The sequence below is a fragment of the Trachurus trachurus genome (assembly GCF_905171665.1).
Source record: "Trachurus trachurus genome assembly, chromosome: 16".
Taxonomy (NCBI): domain Eukaryota; kingdom Metazoa; phylum Chordata; class Actinopteri; order Carangiformes; family Carangidae; genus Trachurus; species Trachurus trachurus.
Window position 1 is genome coordinate 6,824,968 of NC_139902.1, and position 26,490 is coordinate 6,851,457.

General features: G+C 40.4%; 1 protein-coding gene across 1 annotated transcript in view; it reads left to right on the plus strand.

Moving 5' to 3' along the window:
• Positions 1-26,490, plus strand: part of paqr6 (progestin and adipoQ receptor family member VI) — a 28,718-nt gene continuing 2,228 nt past the window's right edge. The window contains exons 1-8 of the mRNA XM_083989429.1: positions 1-187; positions 3,491-3,730; positions 15,023-15,294; positions 18,847-18,974; positions 20,208-20,413; positions 23,065-23,191; positions 24,059-24,155; positions 24,934-25,078. Of these exons, the coding sequence (XP_083845555.1) occupies positions 3,715-3,730; positions 15,023-15,294; positions 18,847-18,974; positions 20,208-20,413; positions 23,065-23,191; positions 24,059-24,155; positions 24,934-25,078 (991 nt within the window). The 5' untranslated portion in view covers positions 1-187; positions 3,491-3,714. The remainder of the gene's footprint in view (positions 188-3,490; positions 3,731-15,022; positions 15,295-18,846; positions 18,975-20,207; positions 20,414-23,064; positions 23,192-24,058; positions 24,156-24,933; positions 25,079-26,490) is intronic.

Here is a 26,490-nt window from a genome sequence, read left to right on the forward strand (position 1 = left end):
CAGGGACGGGCCAGGCTGCATGGGAGCATAAGGATGGACTTATAACTTTTCAGATAGCTACTCAGAGAAAAAAAAATTATAATAATTGATTTTTTCTTTTCTTTTCTTTTTTTACTTTTTCTCTCCACTCGACGCCTCTTCGGTTCGTCTGTCTGCAATGATCCGATCGGACACATAAAGCTGAAAGGTCAGAGCAGGTTTCAGTGTTTGAGCGGCGGGTTTTCTATCATATAACAGCGCAGCTACACCGAGCGTGACTGAACTGTCTGATGTTCCTGACCCCCCTCCTCCTCATGTACTCTCACCCCTAAGTCACTCCCATCTCTGAGAATTGGACAAGACAAAAAAAAAAAAGAACGACTTGCGAAATATCTACCTGAGTGTTTTCTTACTTCAATGTGACAAACACAGAATTTACAGGGCTTTGAACGTCTCATCAAACTCTATTTGTATGGGCATGTTTTAAGAGTTTGAGGGAACATCCAGTGTCAGTGTCTGTGGCTCAAAGTCCATGGGAAAGACATGAAGACAATAATAACTACTTTTTATTACGTTTATATATCCAACTTTTTTTAATTACCATCTGTTTTTGTTATAGTTATTTAACAAACTGATGTTTTACCTTCAAACCATAATGGCCTAATATAATCAGTGCTGAAAATGAACTCCAATTAATGCAAATTCACCATTAACCAGTCTGACAGAGGCCATTCTGCCTGAGTGTTTTAAATTTCACTTAACTTCATTTTGCTGAAAGTCTTGATATAAATATAGTGATTAATGAAATATTTGACTGCAGGAACTTCTTTTTTTTGTTTTGTTCTGGTGTTCTTCTACTTTCGCTTAGTGCCCCAGTACTGCCTCCACCATAATTTTTTTTATTAATGATAATAATATTAACTAGCTACACTTTGATCAACTCAATTCAAACTTAAAATAACTATTTATCTGTTAGGAATTACATTTGTGTGAAAGTGTCAGTGCATAAGCACCTTGTATAATCAGAATAATGAGAAAACATAAAGTAGACAACAAACAAGTACAGATAACATGGTGTGAAGCAGTTTAAGATAGTAGATGTATTCAACATAGTCCATAGATAAACAGCAGGAGGTGAGTGGAGTCAGAGCGGACACCCTAACCCAGACTAACTGAACAGTAATGAGTCTCATGAAAGTCGGCACAAAGCTTAACATGGCTGGTATGAGTGACTTGTAGCCGTAGTCTTGGAGCCATGTGGAGTCAGTATTATCTGAAGCTGTTTTGATAAAACTGCTGACCAAAAATGTATCACTGAAAAGCCTAAAACTTTGGTGGAAAGGTTCCTCCTGGCTCCAGGACTAGGCACTAAAACTTTGTGGGAAGCTAGTTTCATAATTTCAGTGCAGCAGCTGAGTTGTTCACAAACTTTCAACAGGACAAAGTGTTATTGTTTTGTTGATTTTCTTGCTGTGTTACTGATTTTATACAAAAGGAGGCAGTATCAATCCTGTGGAATTTTCCCACAGGGACAATAAAGTTTTGTTGTCTTTTTTTCTGTTTTTTCTATTGAGTACAGTCTGTTATTTTAAGGATCCAGAGTAATACGCTGTGCAGTTGGGTGTGTCGTTGGACCGGGACACAGAGTGTGACTGTGACTGTTTCACTTGCTTTTTTGGAACATGACACAACCAGTGACTTATTTAGCCAAAACATGAATTCATGGACAGTAAGGTCTAGCATTTGCCTTGGGCCTATGAAGTTCAGTCTAATCTGGCCTTTTGATATTCATAGCCAATGATGATTGAGCAAATAAACTCAGTGGGAGGAAGGGTGGATGGAGGTCACTGACCCTCAAGTTGTAGTAGTTTGGTGAGGTGGTGTGTCGTCAGGGCTGGTATAATTTATATCTTTATCTTTTGTGTGACTTTTGTGAACGCTATACCCTTGTAGACATATGATGAGATAGAAAGTTGTGTTGACATAAAACTAGATGCTTTTCCTGTGCAGAATAAAACAGGATGTCCTCTGTGGTTAGACTCGGGACAAAGGAGTGTCTCCCACAGGTTTAGTGAAGTCATGTGACATAAGTAAGTCAAAGGCGACTTCCTGTAATCTTTGGGACATTTACAAAATATCTCAAGGACTATTTTATGGATGTCTTTGCAATTTTTTTTACAAACACTTACAGTGCTCAAAAAAATTACTGATTTTTTTCTTGTACCACCAGCCGGTCCATGTTCCTTAACAGAGTTGAGTGCTACTGCTGGATTGATGTGGCTTTTACTGAATTCTAATGTTAAATCAATAAAAGGTTGTGTATAGAAGACCCTGTATTGTCCTATCTGGGTTACTGTAGAAACATGGCTGTGCTGCATGGTGGGCCCCAAGGAAGAGGACCTGATCCCTGTGTAAATATGAAGGGCTTATTCCAAGCTACTGTAACTTAGTTGCATGATTAAATACACAAATGAACTCATTATAGTATTTCAATAGATTCCATTTAACCCTACACAGTGGTCTCTTAAGACCCACTCTTTTGCCTTTGTATGCAAGTATTAATAGATGACTTAAAATTACAATGTAGTTGTACATGTATAAAAGTATTTAGCCTACTAAGTATTTGTCAACAACTAACCATTCCTGTTGACACCTATAAGTGTCGGCTGCTGTTGAAACAAGCTTCACACGACTATAGTGTTGTTCTAAGGTTTTTATTATGTTTTCATATGGTGTTAGATTACAAGCTGGGAAATAGCTGGCAACTACCCAGGGTTGTAAACCCCCCCTGTGTGGTGGGGTAATGGATGGTGGGAATAGTGTGTGGCTGGATTATCCTTTCACAGATGTAGCAGCTGTCACCAGGGAGCATCTTCATTACCAATATACAGTTAGGCTACTTTCTTCAGTAATTCAGTGTTTTGGCTACAGAAATAGTGAAAATAGTGAAAAAGGGCCCATCCTTACCTCATGATCCCAGCTGCAGTGTTTGTTATTTTGTCTCTCTTTTTTTTGTTCATTTTGCTCGTTTGTGGTTGTTTTGCTTGTCTTTGTTGTCATTTTTTGTAGGCTACATTTTAGCTGTTTATGTATCATTATGATGATTATAGGCTACATTTTGTGTTTAATTTGAGTCAGTGTCATGTCTCTTGTGCTTTTCAGTGAGTTGTAACTGTCATAGGATAACTATTAACGTCATTTAGAGACTTTAGGCCAAAGCCCCCTATGTCTGCACCCTATAGAGCTGTCTGATGATCATTTAATGGTAATATGCTTTGAAACGTCATGTAGGCTATCTTTTGCATGAGCTCTAATAGAATAATTTGCCGTGAGTGTAAATGAAACAAATGAAAATGAAAGAAATTAAATCTGTTCGTGTGTAAAACTCGAAAATCGATTTTCGTCGATTAACCGTTGCCACATACAGTAGGTTACAGTAACTATTATCATGTCACCATTGGCGCGCGCTGAGCTGCTGGACTACACATGGCTCGTGTTGTTGTTCCTCCAGTGGTCCACGTGAGCACCGAGCAGCGCTTCTTACTGGCTCGTGCTGAGGGGGACAAGAGAAAAGGAGGCTGAGTTGGAGACCTGACACAGACACACAACTGCAAAGGCGAGGACCGAAGACAGAGGACACTCAGACAGACTTCAGACAGTCCTGCGTGTCCCACCTCCCACAGCTTCTAGCGTTTTCTCGGAGGGACACACGTCGGGGACCCGTCCACAGCCCTCATGTCCCAGGGACGCGGTAAGTCCCCGAACTAAACGCAATTTACGCGAAAATGACGCGGACTATAGCCTATGTTTCCCCCCCCCGTCGCTGTCCACCGTAGCTTTGTTGAGGCGAAGTTTGTGTCTTTGACCCTTGTTTCCTGTGTTTACAACTGGTTTGTTTAAGTTACAAGTCTGTACAAGTTGTGGTTTTTAAAGCCGCTGCACTGTAGGACGTCCTGCTGGAGAGAGTGCAGCTGTTTAGAGAGGAGGATGGAGGAGGAAATGGCAAACACACACATGGGGTTGAAGGCTTGAGACAGAAAACCCAAGTCCTTCTCAGAATTGACTGCATGTGACTGCCGTGTTTTCCCACTGGTTGCTCTGGAGATGTGTCCAGTACACAGTCCAGTCTCTCTCTCTGTGTTTTTCCAAGCTTTGAGATGTTTGGCTTTTTCCGTATTGTTAGCAGTTAGCTACATGCATTTAAAAGTCATCTTCCAGCTCCCAGTTCACACGTTGTCATCTGTAACAGCACAGAAGGAAAAGTGTTTTATCGTGTTTGATAATGTTTTCATGATTTCCACTGCGCAGAGTTGCATAATCAGCCAGCGCGGTCATGTCATCGATGTCATTGTTTTCGTCCACAGAAAAACCATCAGCCTGACATCCCAAAATGTTCACTTCACTATCATCTACGTTTCTCACGTTTGAGAAGCTGAATATTTAGCAATTTCCAGACTAGATGATGTAAAATGATTTACTTGACACAGTTGAGCATCTCATGGGTTAATTGACTAATTGCTGCAGCTGTTAGCTACAGAGAGATACAAATTGGTCAGTAAACTTTAGAAGTTAATCTCTAATTGTGTTGTATTGTCAGTCAGTTAGGATAAGTAATTTTCCAAGATAACATTCCCTTAGATTTCTCACAAACCACTACTCTGATGTGTTTTTCTTTCTTTTTTTATGATGTCAATGGAATATTTAGGGCTTTTGGAGTAGGCTATTGATCAGAATAAGACACTTTAACTTGTGACTTATGCTTTTTTTTTCTTCACAATTTTCTGACTTTGTATAGATTATGTGAGTAATTGAGGAAACAGCCTGCGGATGCTACTGTAACATAATTTGTAGCCATTTTTCAATTTGTAGCCAAACCTACCCCATATTTTGTTTATTTTATTCTACTGCTTGCAATTATTATTTAAAAAAAAAGTGTGATAGTGAGTGTGGTAGGAGACGGGAGAGAGAAAACAGGAAATTCTTGTGCAGGAACAAGGATAAGCTATGTTGATATTCAGGTGCAAGTACTGTAGTATTGGAATGGAGTGAGGGTTGAGGATAACAAACATGTTGGGGAACAGGGGGAGGGGCTAAGAGTGGATATGTCTCCACAACATAACAGGACCAGCCTGTTCAGTTTTTTTTAAATTATTATTCTATATGACTTTTATGAGCTCATGTTTGATGAGTTGTGAGTTAAAACCAGTTTCTATTTGACATCATGTTCCCTTTTTATTTGTCAAATGCTGCCAAGAGTCACATGCTGCAGTAACATGCTGACTCTTTGACGGGACTGTTAGTCAGAGAGTTCAGATGAAGGTTTTGTCTTGGTGTTGTTCTTGGTTGAATGATATAATACAAAAGATATGTTGATGTCCTCTTGGTCTTGTATATGAGACGTTTTAGTTTCTGCAGTTATATTGTCATCTGTAAGAACACATAGGAGCTGTGTTACGTAACCCGAAGCTGTTCTTTTCACGTGAAGTGTAGACACTTACTGGGAAGGGGGGGACCAGGGAGGAACACCTATTTAGCAAAACGTTCCTGCGTGACTTAAGACACAAAGCAAAAATAGGGAAGTTTTAAAGTTGCATGACATGGTTTTTTAAACTTTGTGCACGGTTTCCCCACAAATTGTCAGATATAGCTACTAGCCTATATTTGTGCTGTGTGAGACAACATGTGTTTTTTTTTCTAAGGGGGACTCAGTTGTAGTTGTTTTTCCACAAACCATCAGGAAATGGTGAAAATGGTCCAGGCACCAGGCCCTAAAGGGAAATTTGTGATATTGTGAATTCTTGCATATTATCAATATGCAGGGATTTGAATAACCAGTAACAGTAAATATGGTAATGGCTGAATGTTTTTTTAAATGTTGTCTGTGATAGGAAATGATCCCTCTATTTTTTTCGATTCGCTATTTCTTTTTTGGACCAGATAATGAACTGATCTATTTAGAAGTCGATGGGTAAATCGGTCATCGATGATCTCAACTTTTGAGAAGCAGTGATCAGGGAATGACTTTTGTATCCTAAAATGATAGTTAATCTAATTAGAATGGTTGATGGTTTATTTTCTTACCACATTGTTCTGTCAATTCATTTTTGCTTTCTCTGACTGATGTCAAGTCAGGTGTGCATCTTCTCCGCTCACTTTTAAGCGCTGCAGTTCAAGACAAACTAGAAATTCAATGTAGGAAACAAAGGGGCGCAGGAGGTAAAGTGGGTTGTCCACTAATCAGAAGGTCGGTGGTTCAGTCCCTACTAGTCCAAGAAATCGATATAGCAAAGTATCATGATACTTTGTGTGACAATATTGTATTGAGTCTCATTTTGTAAGAATAAAACTGATTTTAAGTGAAATGAACAGACTGAAAGCTTGAGATGATGAACTTATGATATCATACACAGTTTCAAAAAGGTACACAATCATTCATGATTACATGATATTGTATCATGACTCAAGTGCTGTGATAATATCGTATCACAGGGCCTCTGGTGATCCCCAGACCTAATTCTTGGGCAAAATACTAAACCCCATATTGACCTTGTTGTATCATCGGTGTGTGAATATGTGCATATCTTAGAAAAGCACATTACATGTAGGCTAGTGGTGTAAAGTGCTTGTGTGTATAAGGACAAGAAATATGCAATATGAATGCAGTCTGTTTAAATTGTCTCTGGGGAAAATACCCACAGTTTAATAGATGATCGGTTCATGATTAACTGTAATGAACGATCACAACATGCCATATCAATTTAGTGACAGCCAGCAGTGAACCAACCAGCTTGATGGGTGATGTTGTCTGCCCTGCTGGGCCGAGCATGTTGGAGCAGGACGGTGGAATGCTCCATTATAGCTTAAGGAGAAGAATGAGGCGAGGCTGACGAAGGGACTGTGTGTGTCCATCTGTGTGGGCAACATGCTCCGTGCATAGCCGTCTTATTGTCAGCCTCAGGCCAATAAAGACGTCCATTGAGAAAGGTCACATGACGAAATCACAAGCGAGGGTAAAGAATTTCAGAGACCGAGGAGAAAGAGGGAAGGAAGTGTTTGCTGCTTGAGTAAATCCAGCATTGAGACAGGAATCGCAGGTAACCACAGCAGTCTGGAGGTGATATTTGTCTGTGGTCATGTGAGAGGTCAGATAAAATATCTGGCGTCTTTAATTATTAGACTTTAATTCTTCTTCCCTGTAGCAGATGAGCACCACTGTGTACACATGAGGAAAGAACATGAAAAAAGGCTCCTTATATCTACACAAGAAAGTATCAATGCAGTGACACATATTTGATTTATTGCTGTGGCTCCATTGTACTCTGGTACACTGGGTGAGACACTGACTATGAGGTTGAAGTGTTGACCCTCGGCTTTAAAGGGACAGTTCATATTTTTGGGACAGTCTGGCCATGAGTTACATCAGAAGATTAGGGCTGCAACTACTATTACTTTCATCATCGATTAATCTGTTGATTATGTCGATTAATCGATTAGTGGTTTGGTCAAAAAAATGTTGAAAAATCTGTGTTTCCCAAACCACAAGATGACGTCCTCAAATGTCTTGTTTTGACCACAAACCAAAGAGACACTCAGTTTATTGTCATAAAGGAAATAAATCAGAAATATTCACATTTAAGACGCTGAAATCAGGGATTTTTTTTAACTTTTTTTCTTAAACTACCCAAACCGATTATTAGATTATTAAAATAGTTGACGAATAATCGATTACTGTGCAATTAACTGTTGCGGCTCTACAGAAGATACTGTGCACTGCTCTCATCCCCTACAGCCAGCTAACCTAGCTTATAGCACAAAAAGAGCCGGATACAGCGGCGCCACTCATTTTATCTTCATTATTTTATCATGATGTCATCTCAGTGTATAGTATGAAGACCAGTGTGTGCAGGTCTATTTGCGTGGTGGGAAATGCAACACAATGCAAAACCTTGAAGCTAGAAAACTTTTCAGGCTCATGCACATGTAAACTATTTTAATCCCAGGGGTGAGTCTGGTATTGTGTTAATACTGTACATACAGTACATGCTGGAAACAGATAAACAGCTAACCTGTTTTTTTTATTAAAGGTAGTAAAATCACCCCTCCAGCATCTCAGAGGGTCAATATTTAACATGTTGTTTGCTTAACACTGTGTAAAAATGACAAAGTGGCTGAACTTTTCTTCAAGAGCGTTTTTGTCAGTATACAGTACGTGTTCACAGTCATGTTGCTTATATCAGTGTCAGTGTGGGTCATATTTTGTAGGGCTTGGTCCTTGATCCTGTCGATGTTGGAACGATGAAATGAAACCTACAGACAGACCATCCATGGAGTCCAGTTCAGCAAATGTTAGTGTTTTACCTGCTGCAGACCAGACTGAAAAGTGAAGAGTAGCAGTGTGGACCTGGCAGAGCATCACCAGCGAAGATGCAGATCAGAGAATAAGTGAAGAAAAACCCAACATTAAGTATCTTAGCCCCAGGGTGCTCTGTGGTCGAGTGGTTGGACTGGAGCACGTCCCGTCTGGGCAGAGTTTGCCCCAAAGCAGTCGATCGCTGGTTGTTTCATGTTGTTCCCTCAGTCTCTCTCCGTACTTTCCTGTTGAACTATCCCTTTAAGGCCGCGGCATGGATTCTCATTTGATTGATGTTTGTAAAGGCATGCTGTCATGGACTTAAAGAATCATCTATGGTTGAGCTGATATTTATTATTCCATTTTGTTTTTTTCAGTTCTGAACATTGATTGCACCTTGGCTACAAACAAGAATTTGAACTGCTGTTTAGTGACAGCATTGACTGAATCTGAAACAGCCCCACTCTCCCCATGATAATATCATAGCTGCACGGTATTGAGTTATAAAACGCTGGAGATCTCCCACAATGTTTAGTGTTAAAGCAAAGCTGAAGTCTTGGTTAATGGGGACACACTGTGTTCTCTTTTTTGCAAACATGTAACAGTGAGGTAAATCACCTGGAGCAAACGGCTCTTCAATCGTTTCTGTATATGACATGATAACGGCCGTCTAACTTTTCGCAACGTCTCCAGGAAACCACCTCCTCTAATGGTGGATGTTATCTTTTGAGGGAGGATGCATGCAAGATTAGAAAAAACAAAAAACAAACAAACACCAAAAGCCTGTGTCCGAGCCAAGGTTTAGAGAGGCTGTACAAAGGGAACGTTTTTAACAACAGCATCCTATGTGTTGTATGGGGCAGCTTCAGTGTCTGTCCAGCCTAACTCAGCACACAAACACATCCATGTGTTTTATACCATGTGAACACTTTCTCTTGAGAACAGGAGGAGAAGTGACTCATTTATTCCATCAAGTAAGCAGGATGAGCTCAGAGAGAAGGGTGGGGTGGAGAGGAGTGTGTTTTTGGCCTGTACATGGTGGTATGACGCTGCACATCAACACTGTTGCATCACAGGTTCGAGGATCCTTGGAAACTTCTTTTGAAAAATCCAGGATGTTAATCACTTCACACACAAATGTGTTTTTGCCTTTAATGCAAGTGAAGTTGTCAAGTTGGAGTGTGTTTTTTATCCACTAATGTATTGTGTCTGTGGTTCACAGCTGTGAAGAAGACAGCGCTCACTTATCAGGTTCTTCAGTGTCTCCTTGTTTATTGAAGGATCAGCATGTTGTGCTGATGTTTTGGCTCTGGCCCTGAGCTGCTGACTCTGACTGGAAGCTGTTTTCTTTTCACGTCTATCTTGTGTTTGAAGTTGAGAACAGCATTTTTATGCTCTCGGGCTTCTGCAGTCAACACTTCTGTTTGTGTTGCATTCAAATGTAGAGCATGGACAACTTTGTCACGCTGTTTCTTACTTACGCAGTCCGAAAGCACGACAGGACACAGTGACACACTTCCTGGGTCACTGAGTTCTGTGGAGCTACAGTACACGAATGTCTGAGGAGAGTCTCTGTATTCCCATTTCACATTAAAGGAAATATATTATGCCCCCTTTCCAGAAATTAAAATAGTTCCCAGGTGTCTTAAAGACATGTCCGTGACATGCTTTGGTCAAAATACCCCAAGGATCAAACCTCACAGCTCTTTTCATCCTCTCAAAACAGTTCTGTTCACGGCTGGTTTCAGTGCCTGTCCCTTTAAATGCACTGCTAGCCCCGCCCCTTCTACTGGTACCAGGTAGGGGTGGTATTATGCAAATTTGAATCCTAGTTACATCACGGGAGGACAACTGAGGGAACGGCTCACAAAACCACATGGATTTCAATCTAGGGAACCTGCACATTACAGATTTTTTTTTGTCAATTCTCACATCCTGGGGGCCAGAAGGCAAGACAAACACCTAAATATTATGTTAAAGAGCCTTCAAAAAGTGATATTTCCATAATATGTCCCTTTTAAATCAGCCCCTGTTAAAGCCATTTACAAAAACTCTATAACTCATTCAGCTCCTCGAAGGCTGTGCACAGCTTCCTAAAGTCTCAAGGTTTCATCTTTCACAGTGAGTAATAATGTCTCTCCATGCGTAGATACTATATAATATGTGTGTGCTGCTGCACAAGAAAGAGATGTTGCATACATAGATGTAAAATTCAAATCAGTCACACAGCTTGCAGACAACACATTCAAATCTCAAACTGTCTATTCAAATCATTGGCACCACATGATGCTAATGATCTGAATTCAAATGAGTTTTTTTCCCCTTCACACTGAACCCAGTGGCTTTTTAGTAGCTATTGTTATCAGCACAAGCTGTGGTCTTGTGTGTGCTGCTGTTTGTGTGCTGCTATGTTTTTTCTTCCAGCCGTGATGAAAGCAGGATTTGTACCAGTGTGCACGCATGTTAGCGCACAGAGAGCTTGTGCGTGTTCTCCAGGGTCAGATAGTGTGTCTGTGTGTGCGTGCGAGAGTGCTAGCCGCCTCATTTCCATCCAGCGCAGTGTGTAACAGTCATCCCTTGGCCCCTGTGCTCTCAAGGCTTTACTCTCCACAAAGCTCACTCTGTCACAGTTAACAGGCCCGGGCCTGCAGCTGGGCTGCAGTGAGCGGAGGTCGCCTCTCGTTGTTCCCACACGGCCAGAGTGGAGGCCCTCAAGGTATGAGCTGTAATGACAGGAGAGACGCCAGGAAATGTTTTATCCTGCCAGGTCTGGGGGGAGATGCCCCGACTCTGATGAGACGCTGGCGACCATAAAACTGTCGGGGGTTATGGGCTAATGAGAGCTCTGACTCTCATTAGTTTTGACTCTTTAGTATTTTGAAGAAGGTCCGAAGGTTAGGTTAAAATCTAATGAAATTTCCATGAAGTCCGAGTTGACACTACCGGTAATATTCACTTGCATATATTGAAAGACACATGTTTGTTTCCTTGGCCTAGTTTCTGATACAAACACATAATTACAGCAAATTAAGAATGTCCCCACAGTTTATGCTGACGGTCACGGTGAGTTAACGACATGACGGCAGAACAGTTTGTTTGTGTGTGAGGAGCCGGATCACACGGGACACTTTCATAGAGGAAAAACATGCAAGGTTTTCTGAGTATGTGAGATAAGAATGAAATTCTTTACACTGCAGCAGATCCAGAAACCTACTTGTTTGAGGCTTATATTTGTTTACAACATTAAACGCTTGACATACTTACCACAAATCAGATTTGGTGGTTAAAAAATCATGATCAAAATGTGGTCTGAGCAAGAAATGTAGTGTGACACACTGTGTTACAGCAACGCAGCACAATAAAATTATGTGACTTTTTTTTCTTCCGTTTTTTGCAGTAACAGAGGGTAGTCAGGCAATAAAAACAGATTGGTGTATATTAAAAAAAAAAAACCAAACCACATGCCAATATTGGGATTCACCCATGTTTGTATTCTATCATGTTACATAAACAAAAAAGCCCCTTTCATTCTGTATCCGTGAAATTTAACCGCATCATTTTCCTGTTATATATCCTCTGACATGCACGCACCAGTATCTGTGTCTGTGATAGGCCGAAGTGGTTTGAATATCTTTCACCCTGAAGAACTATAGCATTTCATTGCACAGAGAAGTATTTAATGAGGTTGGTTTGATTTTATAGAAATTTCTCCAGTTTTTTCTGAAATAAACGTATTATAAGTAAATGAAAAGAGAACAGTGTTGCACAATACTAAATAGTCATATGTTTTTACACTTGTCTTTGAGTATTAAGCAGAATTTAATTACTTTAACAGAGTGTTTACTACTTGCACAATTGCAAATGTCCAAATTTTAAAGGCAAAAGTAAAAAAAAAAGATGTGGCTAAAGAGACGGGCATCTGATGATATATCCCTTGTGCAGACACAAGAAGGAATGCTCTATGTAATATTGGCTCCCACACACATGGTGTTATTATCATGCTTGCTTCTCTGTCACAGGCAACTGCGACGTGACAATGCCTGGCATTCTTCGAATCGATGTCTGGGTGCATCTCAAGAGCTGCCACAATGGCAGATTGTTCCCAGTGTCAGTGCCAGTCAACAAACACATCGCACTCGATGGGACTCTGAAATCTGTCACAAAATCTTTGTAATGCTGGTATAACTGTGATCATCATCACAAAAGATGAACCTGTAACGCAACATCCAGAAATCCAAGCAGCTTCTGCTGCTGTCGATGTCAGGTTGAAGCTAGTATGCTACATTTTTACCTTAATTAAATAGCTGGAAAACGACGACAGAATGGAAAACTTAAAGGGGTAGTTCAGCATTTTGGCAAATTTGCCTATTACCATAATCCCTATAGTAATATAGGGGTAGGTTCATTACCTTTAATTATCGGTGCATGTTGTTTTGAGATCCGCAGGGAACACAATGGAGGTGAATGGTACATTGACCCCTGTCCCTCAAAACTCATCAAATACACAATCCACAACTCCAAAACACTCGTGGAGAAGTTGAGAATTGCACATTTGCCACACTATGAATGTAACATTATGACACATGAAGCGAATACTCGGAACTACTTGTGCTTTTGAAATCACTCCACCCAGCAGCCGTGTCTGGACTGTAGTTCGGCTATGCATTTGCCTCGAATACAACTCTGTCTTGTAATGTTACAATATTATTTCATAGCATGGTGAATGTGCAGGTCACAACATGTCTACGAGAGCTTTGAGTTTATCTCCATTGTGTTCGCTGAGCAGCTCGCGTCTCTGCCCCCTGGATCTCAAAACAACATGCATACACCGATAAATAAAGGTAATGAACCTACACCTATGACTATAGGGATTATGGCAATAGGCGAATTCTCCAAAATGTTGAACAATCCCTTTAATGTTGCTTATTTTGCATCATAGAATTGAAAACAGTGAAGCTACAGTACCAAACTACAACCACAGGTCTCTGGATACAGGTCAATAATTACCGGTCATTCTATAGAAGTGTATGTTTCCTTTGGTGTCTCACCACTTGAACCTCCTATAGGGAAAACAAATCCCATTACCAGTTTCATACCTCAACCCGGGCAGCGTGCAAAAAGCAAAACATGTAGGACACTGGTTTATGATCGATGACTGAAGTCTTATCTTGCCCTGTTTTAAAAAAAGTTCATCTAGGTGGAGGCATAACATCTGTTGATCTGTCAACCACATTACATTCTGTTTCATAAATGTTTGGAAATTATGTTGAGATTTAGTAAGAGCAGGGAAGGGAGTGTGTTTTGGAGCAGCCCTCAGGAGTAGTGTTGTCACGATACCAACATTTTGGTACCGGTATCGGTACCAACATGTTTTTCGATACTTTTCGGTACTTTTCCACATAAAAAGAGAACACAAAAAATGTCATTATTGGCTTTATTTTAATAGAAAAATTTTGGACCATAAAACAGGAAATCAGTAAACAGTTACTGCTGCTGCAGGATTAACATTCCATCTATATTAATCTGAACTCTTCCTAAATTAAAAAATGTCTGTTTAAAAATGAACATAAACTTGTTTTCTTTGCATTATTTGAGGTCTGAAAACACTGCATCTTTTTTTGTTATTTTGACCAGTTGTAATTTTTGGGAGAAATTGTTATCAGTAGTTTATAGAATGAAACACAAATGTTCATGTTACTCAAACATACACCTATTGTTTCCCATATGTAGACCAAATTGATTCTGTTCCCCCCACCCCCATCAACGCAATATCGTTCCGTTAATTCATCTCTGCGTAGCGCTGCTTCGCCGTGCTCACTCACTCACAGAGAGAGAGAGAGAGAGAGAGAGAGAGAGAGAGAGAGAGAGAGAGAGAGAGAGCATGCAGCCAGTGGTGATCCGCGGTAAAAACAAAACTTATTAACGAGGCTGTGGCGGCCGTCTCTCTCTCGCGCGCGGCGCACACACACAGACACACACACAAACACAGGCACATGGACAGGTGGCGCTGTAACGGTAATGATAAAAGCACCTTGCTTCGTTTGTGACTCGCTCTCTCGCTCCTCGCGGCTCAAATTACAATGCGGCGACTTCACGCGGCGACGTCACCGCTGCCGGCGGCGCAGAATGAAAGTACCGGTCCCATCTAAGCGCAGTATGGTACCGTTTTAAATGCGTTAGTACCCCGGTACCAATCTAGTACCGGTATACCGTACAACCCTACTCAGGAGCATAACATTCTGTGCTTCACAATTAAAACATAAAGCAAAAGACACAAAATACAGATTCAAGATGAATAAAAACGGCATAAATTATGATTATTTTAAGAAAAATGTCAATTACTGATTACAGCAAAAATGCATAATACTTCCTGGCAATGTTGAATGTAAATTTGTGCAGCAGGATTGATTGATTGATTGATTGATTGATTGATTGCAGACTTTAATTGACATTTGTCAATTTGTTTTTTTTTTGATAATGTTGCCCTTCATAACTTTCATAAGACACAGGATGACTTTATTGAATTTGTAAAGTAATGAGATGGGCTTCAATTAGAGTGATAAACTTCCAGCTGACCTATTATAACTTCATGTACTCCTGCCAGGGACGATTAATTCAACACGCAACTGGATCACTGGATCACTGGCATCTTAAATTGATCTTGTTGTGTGTTTTGCTGTGTGTCCTTTGCAGTGTTTCCCGTGTGGCGGGGGATCGGGGCCAGCGGCGGTGTTGGAGGTGGGTGGAGCCAGGGTTGGGGGCGCTGCTTGCGATGGGAGCCCAACAGTCCAGGACAGGGGGCCCGGATCCCGGTGTTTGACTATCCCGTCTGGTTAGTCCTCTGTCGTGGGGGGCGTGCCAGGCTCAAGGAGGTTTGTCAGAGGGGGAGGGGCGCCATCAGACTGCCCACAGACATGCTCAGCATCAAGCTTCCCCAGCTCTTTGACATCAACCAGGTGCCCAAGGTAAGGATGCCGTGATTATCAGTTCAATAAAGGTGTGGCTTACTGCTCTTTACACATTTGTCAAATGAGTCCCTATTAAGTCTGTAAGAGGGCCGTTATTAAATTAGTTCTTGGTGTGATGTTTACGAGGAGGGGTAGTTTTATGATGCTGAGTGACTTGAGTAACTTGTAATTAAAGTCTATTGGGACACTGAATGACTGGAGGCACTCTGTACACTGTGATAGAAAACCAGTAAACCATGCAGCTCAGTCAGTCACTGTACAGGAGCTGGATCCTGGAGAAACTACACAGCTCTATTAAAGCCACTGTCGTTTTCTTTAGTGATGTTTTTCTCTGCAGCTCTAATTATACCAATGTTTCGATAAATATAACCGTTTTCTCTGACTTGCTCACCACAAGACTTATCTTTTTGGAGACTTAAAATGAAACTATTAGGGAAATTTATAAATTAAACGAAATAAATTGGTATCTTTTGGGTTCCATGTCCTGACATTATTATGTGTATTGCATGTTTCAAAGTACTTGAAATTCCTTAGGAAGTCCTCTTATGTAACAGTAGGTATGTAGCAGGTTTGTCTGTCAGGACTTGAGCAGACATGAGGTCTGACTTAGTGCAGATTACACCTCAACATGTACAGTAGAGTCACTTCTCTGTAACAGTCAGTAACATTTGTGTCGTCACCTTTAGGACACATATGGTTACATGTTTTAAATAGCTGGAATATCTGTAGGATCTGCTCATGTAAATAGCTTTTTCTAGTGTAGTGCTTTACATAATTCTCCACAATAGTAAAGGGGCAGCTTCTGTATTTGAGTTCTGTGGATTAAAGGTTTGCATTTTAAGATTTACTTTTAATTATTTTTTAATTTATAATTTAGATGACGAGCTGCTCTGAGTTATGAGATTTTAAAAGGAGTTGTTTTCAAGGCAGTGGCTCAGGCGGTAGAGTCAAGTAGAGTAGAGTAAAGTCAAAATCAGTCGTCCAATAATCAGAGGGTTGGCGGTTCGAATCCCGCTCTCTCCCAGTCTCTGTCGTAGTGTCCTTGGGCAAGACACCTAACCCCACTTGCCTCGTGTGAATGCGTATGAATGATCATGGTGGTGGTCGGAGGGGCCGTTTGGCGCGAAATGGCAGCCACGCTTCCGTCAGTCTGCCCCAGGGCAGCTGTGGCTACACACGTAGTTTACCACCACCGGTGTGAATGTGGTATGAATGAATAATGGTTGCTGTACGTGCTTTGGGTATTGGGTAACAATAGAAAAGCGCTATATAAATGTAATCCATTATTATTATTAAATGCGTAGCCGGAACTAGAGTCCAGACACGGCTGCTGCGTGGAGTGATTTCAAAAACACAAGTAGTTCCAAGCATTTGCTTCATGTGTCGTAATGTTACATTATACATGATTATTTCATAGTGTGGTGAATGTGCAGGTCACAACTTCTCCACGAGAGCGTTTTAGAGTTGTTGGAGTGTGTATTTGCAGAAAACCGAAAGTACCGTGTACCGCGTCTCTGCGCCTCTCTCTCAAAACAACATGCACCGACAAATAAAAAATGACTACAGTATAGGGATTATGGCAATGGCCGAATTTGCTTAAATGTTGAACTATCCCTTTAAACATTCACACCTCAGTAGTAAACACAATATGGGTTCTGGGGTCAGACAGACTGTCAACAGGCAGCAGAGCCCGACAGTTCAAACACTGCTGTTGGCAGACGTCCCCTCCGCTGTGGTGACGTTATCTGAGGTGACAAGTGTTCATTGTTGCAGTCGTCCTACATCACGTTCCCACTGAACTCTTTTAACAGTGTTAAGTCTAAAAAGATACGTCTCCTTGAGTTTCTATCGGTAGAGTTTAAATATTTGAGTTTCTATTTTGCAGATTAGTCTTTTGTTTTTGTCTCGTCCATCCTGTTAATGTTCCAGCGCTCGTCTTTGTGCTTTAAACAAATGGGTGAGGTACAAACAGCACTGTCAAGTTGTTAAAACAGCAAATGTAAAAGAACAATATTTGTAGTAGGAACACATAAAGTATTTAGTTGCTGTAGCATGCCTGTGGAAATTTGGCTTGTGATATTTGAACAGTGTTTAGATCTCAGCTTGATGCACTTAATCATGTAGAAAACATCCTGTCAGATTTGAAAGTGTTAAAGCATGACTTGAGTCAGTGAAATTGTGTAGTACAGCTGATCAGATCTCTCCTGCTTGGGGAAATATTTACTCTGTTGTCATTGTTTATCTTGACATCATCCTTCTTTGCACATATACTTATAGGCTGAGACACTGTGGCTCACAGAAACCTGTTTTCCACTCATTGTGTGTCAATTACAGTAGTGAGGCAGACTGAAATTAAGATGTTTCTCAGAGTTCTGCCTCAGGGTATTTTCTTTTTTCTTCTTTTTTTTTTTGCTTTTCATTAAACTTTGATCTTTCACTAGTTCTGCCTCTTTTGGGCTGAACACCCTTTAGAAAGAAACCGCTCTGTGCTGCTGTCTGTGACAAATGATTGAAGAGATTAAAACAAGTTTGGAGTAGAGCCAGAACGGTAAAATAGACAGGTTGATGTATGATTTTACTGCAGATGCAGCAGTTTATGTGTTGGCACTTGGCAGGTAAGTATTTTTGCATCAAAGAAAAATTGGAGAAACCTCAGGGTGAGCAACAGAGGAAGGATCCCTCACCCAGGACGGGGTGATGTGCAATAGATGTTGTGTATAGACAAGAAAACAGCTTATAACACAGAATGTGGGAAACATGGAAATGTTAACAAGAGCTGATGGAGGCAGCTTCTGGTGGGAGGGAAGGCAGGGAAAGCAGGCCAGCTTAATGGGAGTAGAGCCGCAACAATGAATTATAAATTATTATTAAATTAATCGTCAACTATTTTGACAATCCAATAATCAGTTTGAGTAGTTTTTTAAGAAAAAAAGTCAAAAGTTTCAGATTTCAGCTTCTTAAAATGTGAATATTTCTGGTTTCTTTGTTCCTTTATGACAATAAAGAGTCTCTCTTTGGTTTGTGGACAAAACAAGACATTTGAGGACGTCATCTGGTGGTTTGGGAAACACTGATTGACATTTTTCAACATTTTTTTTACATTTTTTTTGACCAAACAACTAATCGATTAATGGTTTACATAATCGACAGATTAATCGATAATGAAAATAATTGTTAGTTGCAGCCCTAATAAGAAGAAAGATTTGTGATTTTAAGTATGAATGAAAACATTGTAGTTGTAGTTTCACATCTCCTCTCTGAGGCTTCTCTCTGGAGAACAGCAACAGGTCAGTGAGCTATCACCTGAGTGATAAAATGAAAATGTGGCTGTTTTTTTCAGGTAAAACACTCAAAGAAACCAAATCGTACAGACAGATTTGTTGTGATATCACAAAGTTACAGAAGGCCTTTTTACGACAGCGCAGACTCCGCGTACACTGTGGCTTTTTCGGGGTGAGAGGGAACAGTGAGGATGAATTTATCCCCACAGGGATCAACAAAGTTTTGTACTATGTCATCACTCACCTGCACGGTGTGGTTGGTCCTCAGGTGTTCAGGGAGGACAGCATCATCTCTGGATACCGTCACCCTCGGAGCTCAGCGCTGGACTGTGTCCTCAGCAGCTTCCAGATGAACAATGAGACCATCAACATCTGGACCCACTTCTTGCCAACATGGTGTGTGCAAAAAAAAAAAAAAGAAATCTCTGAATATAACACAAACTGACTGAATGTATTGATTTCTCCCTGTTCATATTAATTTAATGTCTCTTAAACTAACAAACAAATTCATACTAAGATTTTATTTTCAGCGCACGTCACATTGTTGTTTTTACCCATTATTTACCACTCTGTATTTTATGCGTAACACAGCAGGGTTTTTTTTGGTTTTTTTATGCCATTTTAATAAAAAAATTTGCACAATCACAGATACAGTACATAGAACACATTAAAGCACTGCTGATGGTCTTTTTCCTCATCATTATAACGTGGTGTTTTTATCAAAGAGCATATTTTGACTAGAGGTTTTTGATACCTTTTCTTTCCTTCCTGATGCCTGACCTTCGACAACTTGGATAAAATGTTGAATAACCATGAAACTTCCTTTATTATCTAGTCTGACGGTCATCGTGACAGAAAAAGGACAGCCGTTAAAATGCAGCCAAAGTGCATTAAGATAAAGACATTTTAAGTTTTAAACAGTACAGTATCAAACGGCAGTGCAACAGTAACTCCATAACTACCTATATCCAGGAATAAATGACAGTTCATTTTTGGTAAAACTGTTAGTAGGGCCGTCACAGTTTAGAGTAATAAAATATTTCTGATCTGTGTATTTCAGTAATAGTGTAAAACTTCAAAACTAATAATATTTGTAAGAAAACTATAGTTTAATCTGGGTGAAACTAATAAAAGACGTGGTATCAGATTGCGTCATAGATTAACATGCTTGCCGATGCCTGATCCGGCACTTTCATCAGGGGCCTTTCTGATGCTGGTATCAGTATTATAACATCCCTAGTTATGACTGAGAGCAGAAAAAACAAGCAGTACAATGAGCACAGGTTTTATTTCCAGTTGTAAAAACATGAAGGGGTTTGGAAGGATCAGAAGAAGTATGAGGATCTGTGTTTGCCATCTCAGTTGTAATCTTTTAAACTCTTCATAGAGCTGGAGGAACATCAACTGGCGGGTAAAACATCATTTTAAGATTTTCAAATAGGTGGGAAAAAGTTGGCGCAAAAAAATTAGATTAGCATGAATCGAAATGCACACGGGACAAGTCCAGGATGTTGGGAAAGGCCAAGCACAACAGCCATGTAGAGCGTGGGACAGCAGGAGAAGCAGCTCCGGGCTGAATTGATTATTACAAAGGAATGAGACAAAAGAAAATCTGTTTCTGTGTTCCAGGTATTTCCTGTGGCGTTTCTTCGTCCTCTGCTCCACCTTCAACTTCCTGACCGACAGCTACACCTGGCCCCTGCTGGTGTACATGCTGCTCATCTGCATCTACCCCTTCACCTCCAGCTGCGCACACACCTTCAGCACCATGTCTCCAGAGTCTCGCCACATCTGCTACTTCTTTGACTACGGAGCGCTCAGCCTCTACAGCCTGGGTAAGGCCCCACACAGGCAATACTCTACTGGACTTTAGGGGCAGCTTGAGCTCTTCTAGCACCTTAAAACTACTTGGTGCATATCTGAATTCATTTTCAATAGGGGAAAAAAAAGTAAATCATAAATAAACAGCTAATTTGCATTTTCCACAATCTTTATGTGCGGAATTTCCAGAGTTTGCAACATCACACAACCACCTGCTGTATGAGAATTACAGCAAACGTCATATTGACATAAAATAAGTGTCAATCATGTGTGATTTTTATCTTTTTGCTGACAGTTTTTGTGTCGTAACACGTACAGCACATCCCATTCTGCTGAGAAAGACTTGGGGCAAATTTCTTAATATTTCGTTCAAACGTTCATCCAGATTTACTAGTTAGATTAGAAAAGTCAAAGTTGACCGTGGCAAATTGCCAAGTAGGTTTTCACATAATTTACCATATTTTAATGCATTACAATAGCAAGAAGGAAAAACAAAAAATAAAGCAAAGTAAGTACTGCAAGTGACACAGCTAATATAAAATTAGGCAATGTTTCCAAGACAGTTTTACAAACAAAAATACAGAAAAAGAAGAGTTCCCGTACACAGAATTTATTGTATTGCAACGTTTCAGTGCTAGACCTTTTTCAAGCAAATGTTTGTTCAAACAAGTTGGCCATGTGTGCGGGAACTCGACGCACCTGCCTAAGAAATAGATGTGCGAAAATTTTTGTTTTTTACAAACAAAAATACAAAATAGAAAATGTGAAGAAATATTAACATAAATGTAAGATTTCACCAATATGAATGGGAGAGTGTGCAGCTGTTTGGTACAACAGTAGGAAAAATGAAAACATGTAGGAGAAACATTTATCAAATGAAGGCGAAGCTACTTGTCATTGCTTAGACAAAGTCTTGTGATCAGATTTCAAGTATCATTATAAACTTCACTTTGACTCTGTGGGCAACTTATTGAAAATGAGTCAGAGTAACACCCGTGCACATGACCAGCTCCAAGGGCTGAATCCAAATTCTCCAATTTGTTTTTCAGTCTGACTTTTTTCCTCTGCTCTCGTGAAAAGTTGGATTTCATAATGTTGAAGTCACACAATGCGTTTGTGTTGTTGTCAGCCACTCGAAGAATGGAAAATGTGATGAGAAAGAAAAGCATCTCGGTGCTCTCCCTCTGACAGCAACCTGGAAGGGTTTGAAACCAGAAAACATGTAAACAGTGTTAATTATGGTCTGCAGGTTGAAATGAGATGAAAGCTGGCAGAGTATCTGGATTCTTTTTTTTTTTTTTTTTTTTTTTTTTTACTTTTCTATAATATGTTGTTTGCCTGGCGAATGACATAGCGGAGCACTGAAAGGCATTGTTGCGCCTGTTTGCCTTTTCTCACAGCTCAGCTGGGTGTGATCAGGCCATGTCTGATGTCCATATCATCTTAAACCACGTGTCATCATATCTCTCCTCTCTCTGCCTCTTCCCTGAGAAATGATTTGTTTGATGGCTTGTCCGTGCCCCAGACAGTGTTTGTTTGGCATCACATCCACTTCTCCTATGAATAATATTTCCCTGTCGCTGTGCACCAGCCGCTACACACAATTCAGAGCTTGTTGCAAAAGTGAGCGTTTGAAAAAAGACAGTGACAGCAGATGCTGCAGGAAACAGGTTTGTCAGACGGCTACATGCAGGACTGATGTATTCTGTTAGCACCTGACTTTCCCATCCAACTGTATGAATCATTGTACATGTTCACACAGCTGCACAGATGTGTGTGCATGTCAGAATATAGTGTATTTGTCATTATGCAGGTGTTTATGATCCCTACACCATGAGCTGTAAGATCTCATCTGCAAACCAGCAGCTAAACATTAAGTGAGGGTCTCTTCACACGGCCTCTGACAGTCTGACTCTTGATCTAAAACAAACCTCTCTCAGTGCCAAGATTTATCCAGTTTCAAACGTTTAAAAGTTTGTCTTAGGGATAAGAGCCCCAGGATTGTTTTCTCACTGCAGGACAAAGGGTTTTGACAAACTCTGCAGTCGCAGGCTGAGCTTTGATGAATGGAGTCCTTTGAAACATGTAGATGCTGCAGAGGGAAGAAGATAACATCTGCACTGCGCTTCTTCCGATTGTTCCAGAGCACTGAGAAGCTTTGAAGCGCAACAAAACATTGGTTGTGATTTAAAACAAACTGTAAAATCGTAAATGAGGCTTGTGTGAAATTATTTTAAAGACTAATATAATTAAATATAATAATTATATAATTAAACCACATTGTGCAGAATTTTCATACTTTGGCGACTCCCAGTGGTTAAATCAGAAAAGACACAAGCTGTGGCATTAAATACTCAAATAACTGCAAATACTATTTTAATTGTAAATGAATTTTTTTTTTTTGAGTGTTTAAAAAAAAAACACACACAATAAAAAATTAATAACACTACTATGAGAAAACATATGATATGTGCAGAGATATATTTGTGTATATACAAACACGCTTTCACCCAAATCTACTGAACATACCTGAAGTCAACCAAGGCCTGTGCCGTAGAGGCAGGAATCTGAAGGCTTGTATAAATTGAGGCACAATGGAATTACATGAACCTCTCACTTCAAGCCACTTAAAATTTTGATCATGCTCTGTGTTTTTTTTTTTCAGGCTGTGCCATTAGCTACGGCTACTACGTCATGCCAGACTGCTGGGTGAACAGCTTCCTCCACCAACATTTTGTCCCCATCGCCATTGGAAACACATTGTTCTGTACCAGCCTGTCCTGCTACTCCAGGTGAGATGCTCTGTCTTGGATTTACAGGAATGTCCCTTTCAGGGAGTTGAGGTAAATATACAGTGGCTTCAGAAAGTTCACATTCGTTGAGGCAAATGGTGTTCAGGTACATCCTGTTTATCTTAATCATCCTTGAGATGCTTCTAGGACCTGATTGACTGGGCTGGACATAGTTTTTTAAAAGGCATGCACCTTTATACACAAGGTCCACAATTCAGGACAAGAATTGTGCCACAATGTCCCGAAAAACTCTGTGTAGATGGCAGCCATTTACTTATTTATTTTTTTGTGGCCCTGATCTACAGTTTCTAAATGTTTGAGTGCTTCTGTGATGGATGAAGTCAGGGAGGTGACGGAGAGCTAAGAAGCCACTCTATGAGACTCGGAGTGGCCACATCCGACAGGCTGTTTGAAGCACAGGATCATGCTATATAGGGGACACATCACATCGACAGGAGGGGACGAATGCAGCCAGTTCCACAGAGGTCCTTGCAGGAAAACCTGCTCCAGAACATAAATTATGTAACGTGACTTGTTGTTATGCCAAAGTTTTAGTGCTTCCCTCAGTCTTCTGTTGCTGCTCGGCTGGAAAAGTCTCTAAAACGTTTACAGCGTCATGTGACGGTTAAACCCTCCGCTGTTGCCCAGACAAATTAAATTCTTCTAAGTCTCAGCAGCTCTTAAAGACACGGTGACCCACCGCAGCCATTCATTGACGGGTCAAAGGCTCGGCGGTTACATAATACTAACTTGCATACTTACAATGTAAGAAGTAGAGGCCGACCAGCATTTGTTTAACCTGCTGCTGATATGAAAAAATCACCTGAAGCCTCAGTTTTCTGTACGAGCCTTTGTTTGTCTCCACAGGTTCCTGGAGCTGCAGTTCCCACAGAGAAGTAAAGCGATCAGGACAGGAGCGTTTGTGCTGCCGTTTATATTTGACACTGTCCCTCTGTTTTACAGGGTGAGTGCACGTCTGCAGTTAGCAACATGTTAAAGGGATAGTTCAACATTTTGGAAAATTGGCCCATTGCCATAATCACTATAGTCTTAGGAGTAGGTTTGTTACCTTTAATTGTCGGTGTAAGCTGTTTTTAGAACGGCGGAGCAGAGCTGCGAGCTTCTTGGTTTCCCTCATCAAACTCATCAAATACACAATCCAACAACTCCAAAACACTCTCGTGGACGAGGGAAACCAAGAAATCCAACTAGCCTCCATAATGTAGCTCTGAGCAGCTCACGGCTCTGCTCCGCCGTTCTAAAAATAGCTTGCACAGACAATTAAAGGTAACGAACGTACTCCTAAAACCGTAGGGATTATGGCAATGGGCCAATTTGCAAAAATGTTGAACTATCCCTTTAAAACCTTCATTTCCACTGTTAACTTTTCTATTTCATTAAAGCCACATGATTCACTGGTTTGTGTGTTTGTGCTTTTACATAACAATATTAAAGAGCTGGTTTTAATACTTGTTGCAAGACTTTGGCTCAGTAACCCAGGAACTGAGTTCCTCTCCTAATCTAACACAAAGGTATTGCTGCCATCAGTTAATTCCCACTAATCACTGTGATGGCGAGTTTGTGTAATACACAAGTCGATGTTTGGTTTTTGTCCTTTAACCAGGTCAGAAATGCTGTAACAGCATTTCAGCTCCTGTTTCCTCTGAGTGTCTCCGGCGAATTTGCTGATCACTGTTTTCTGAAAGTACTTCATTTAAAACTCTCTTTGTCTGTGTGTGTAGATCCTCCTGTGCTGCGGAGGAAGCTGCAGCCCGAGTGACGCCTTGTCCAGTCACTTCTACCACCTCCTCTTCGCCTTCCTCACCTGCTTCCTGTTTACGGCCCACCTCCCGGAGAGGCTGGCCCCAGGGCGATTCGACTACGTTGGTACGTCCTTCCACGGATGTCGCCGTAGGTTGTAACCGGCTTGTTTGGCTCCGAACAGCGAACGCTGACTAATGCTTTAAAATATTGGCGCCAGCAAAAAGGAGTTTATTAAAAAAGACAGTGAAAGCATCAACTTGGAGAGTGGAAATACGTGTGAGAGCGGTGCTGTATCCTCAGCAGCTGCAATGCAGTCGTACATGAACACGTTTCCACTCCCAGGTGTGATCAAGTGCAGCTTTGTGAATCACACACACACACAGGTGAAGGAAAAAACACTCAAACCACAATGTTCTGTCGTAACTGGACTTTATCAGCAGCTTTTACTCTCCACATGGAGCCATAATTTTTATTTTTGCCGTCTTTTGTCTTTTGTTTTCCCTGCTGACCACTGGACAATTGACACACAAAAAAACAAAACAAAAAAACCAGTGGTGTGTTAACTTACTTTTGATTCGATAGCGTGTAAACACTATTATTATATTGTTTTGTTTATTATGGGAAAGGTTTCACACAAGTCTCTTTGTCTACAAATGTCTGGCCGAGGTTCACACGCTTTCAAATTCAGAGGAGGAGAAAGAGAGAGTTTTCTTCTGATGTTAAAACCGGCTCAATAGAATGTCGTTTTCAGGAACGTTTTGCACCAAACAAAGACGTTATTGTTTAATACGCAGCCGTCTCAATTCCACTTAAGGTCACCAGTCTCCAGATGAAATGTTTTCCGTACACATCTGCCACAAATGGTTGTGGTATTTTACAGAAGAATCTGTAAAAGTGTGTGTGCCTCAAGATTTCCTTCAAAACAACCACGTCAGATCAATAGAAAATTGTATTAACAGTTACTGAATCAAATAGATAAATCCATCAAATTTTAACATTGTCATAGAAACTATTATATCTCGGTGAAATTGTGTTAATTTATGCTCTGCACTCTGTTTCTGTTTCATTATCTCGTCCTGTGTTTTGCCAGTTAAATTCTGCACAGTACAAAATCTTCTATTCATTCTTCAATATAAAATCAACTAGTCAACTAAGCATCAGTTCACTCAACTTCTTCAGTTTACTGAGTAAATTCTAAATTCTTCTTCCTGTAACCATCATTGTTTTCATTATTGATGAATCTGCTGATACATTTCTTGATTAATGACCTCCTTATAAAATGATAGGAAATTGGCCCATTAGGCTGTTTTTGTTTCACTGAGTTTATGAAATGTTTTCTAGTTATTTTCCAATTGATCAACTAATTAAACAACTGACTAGTTGTTGCAGCTCAAGCTGAGAAGAAAAGTGGGTATTGGACACCACTCAGTTCAGCTGGATGGAAACCTGCTACTTCATGTCAGTCGTAAAATTAGATGAGAAGTTTTTTCAATCAACATCTCAGTTCTTCAATAAAACAAAACAGAGAAAAGCAG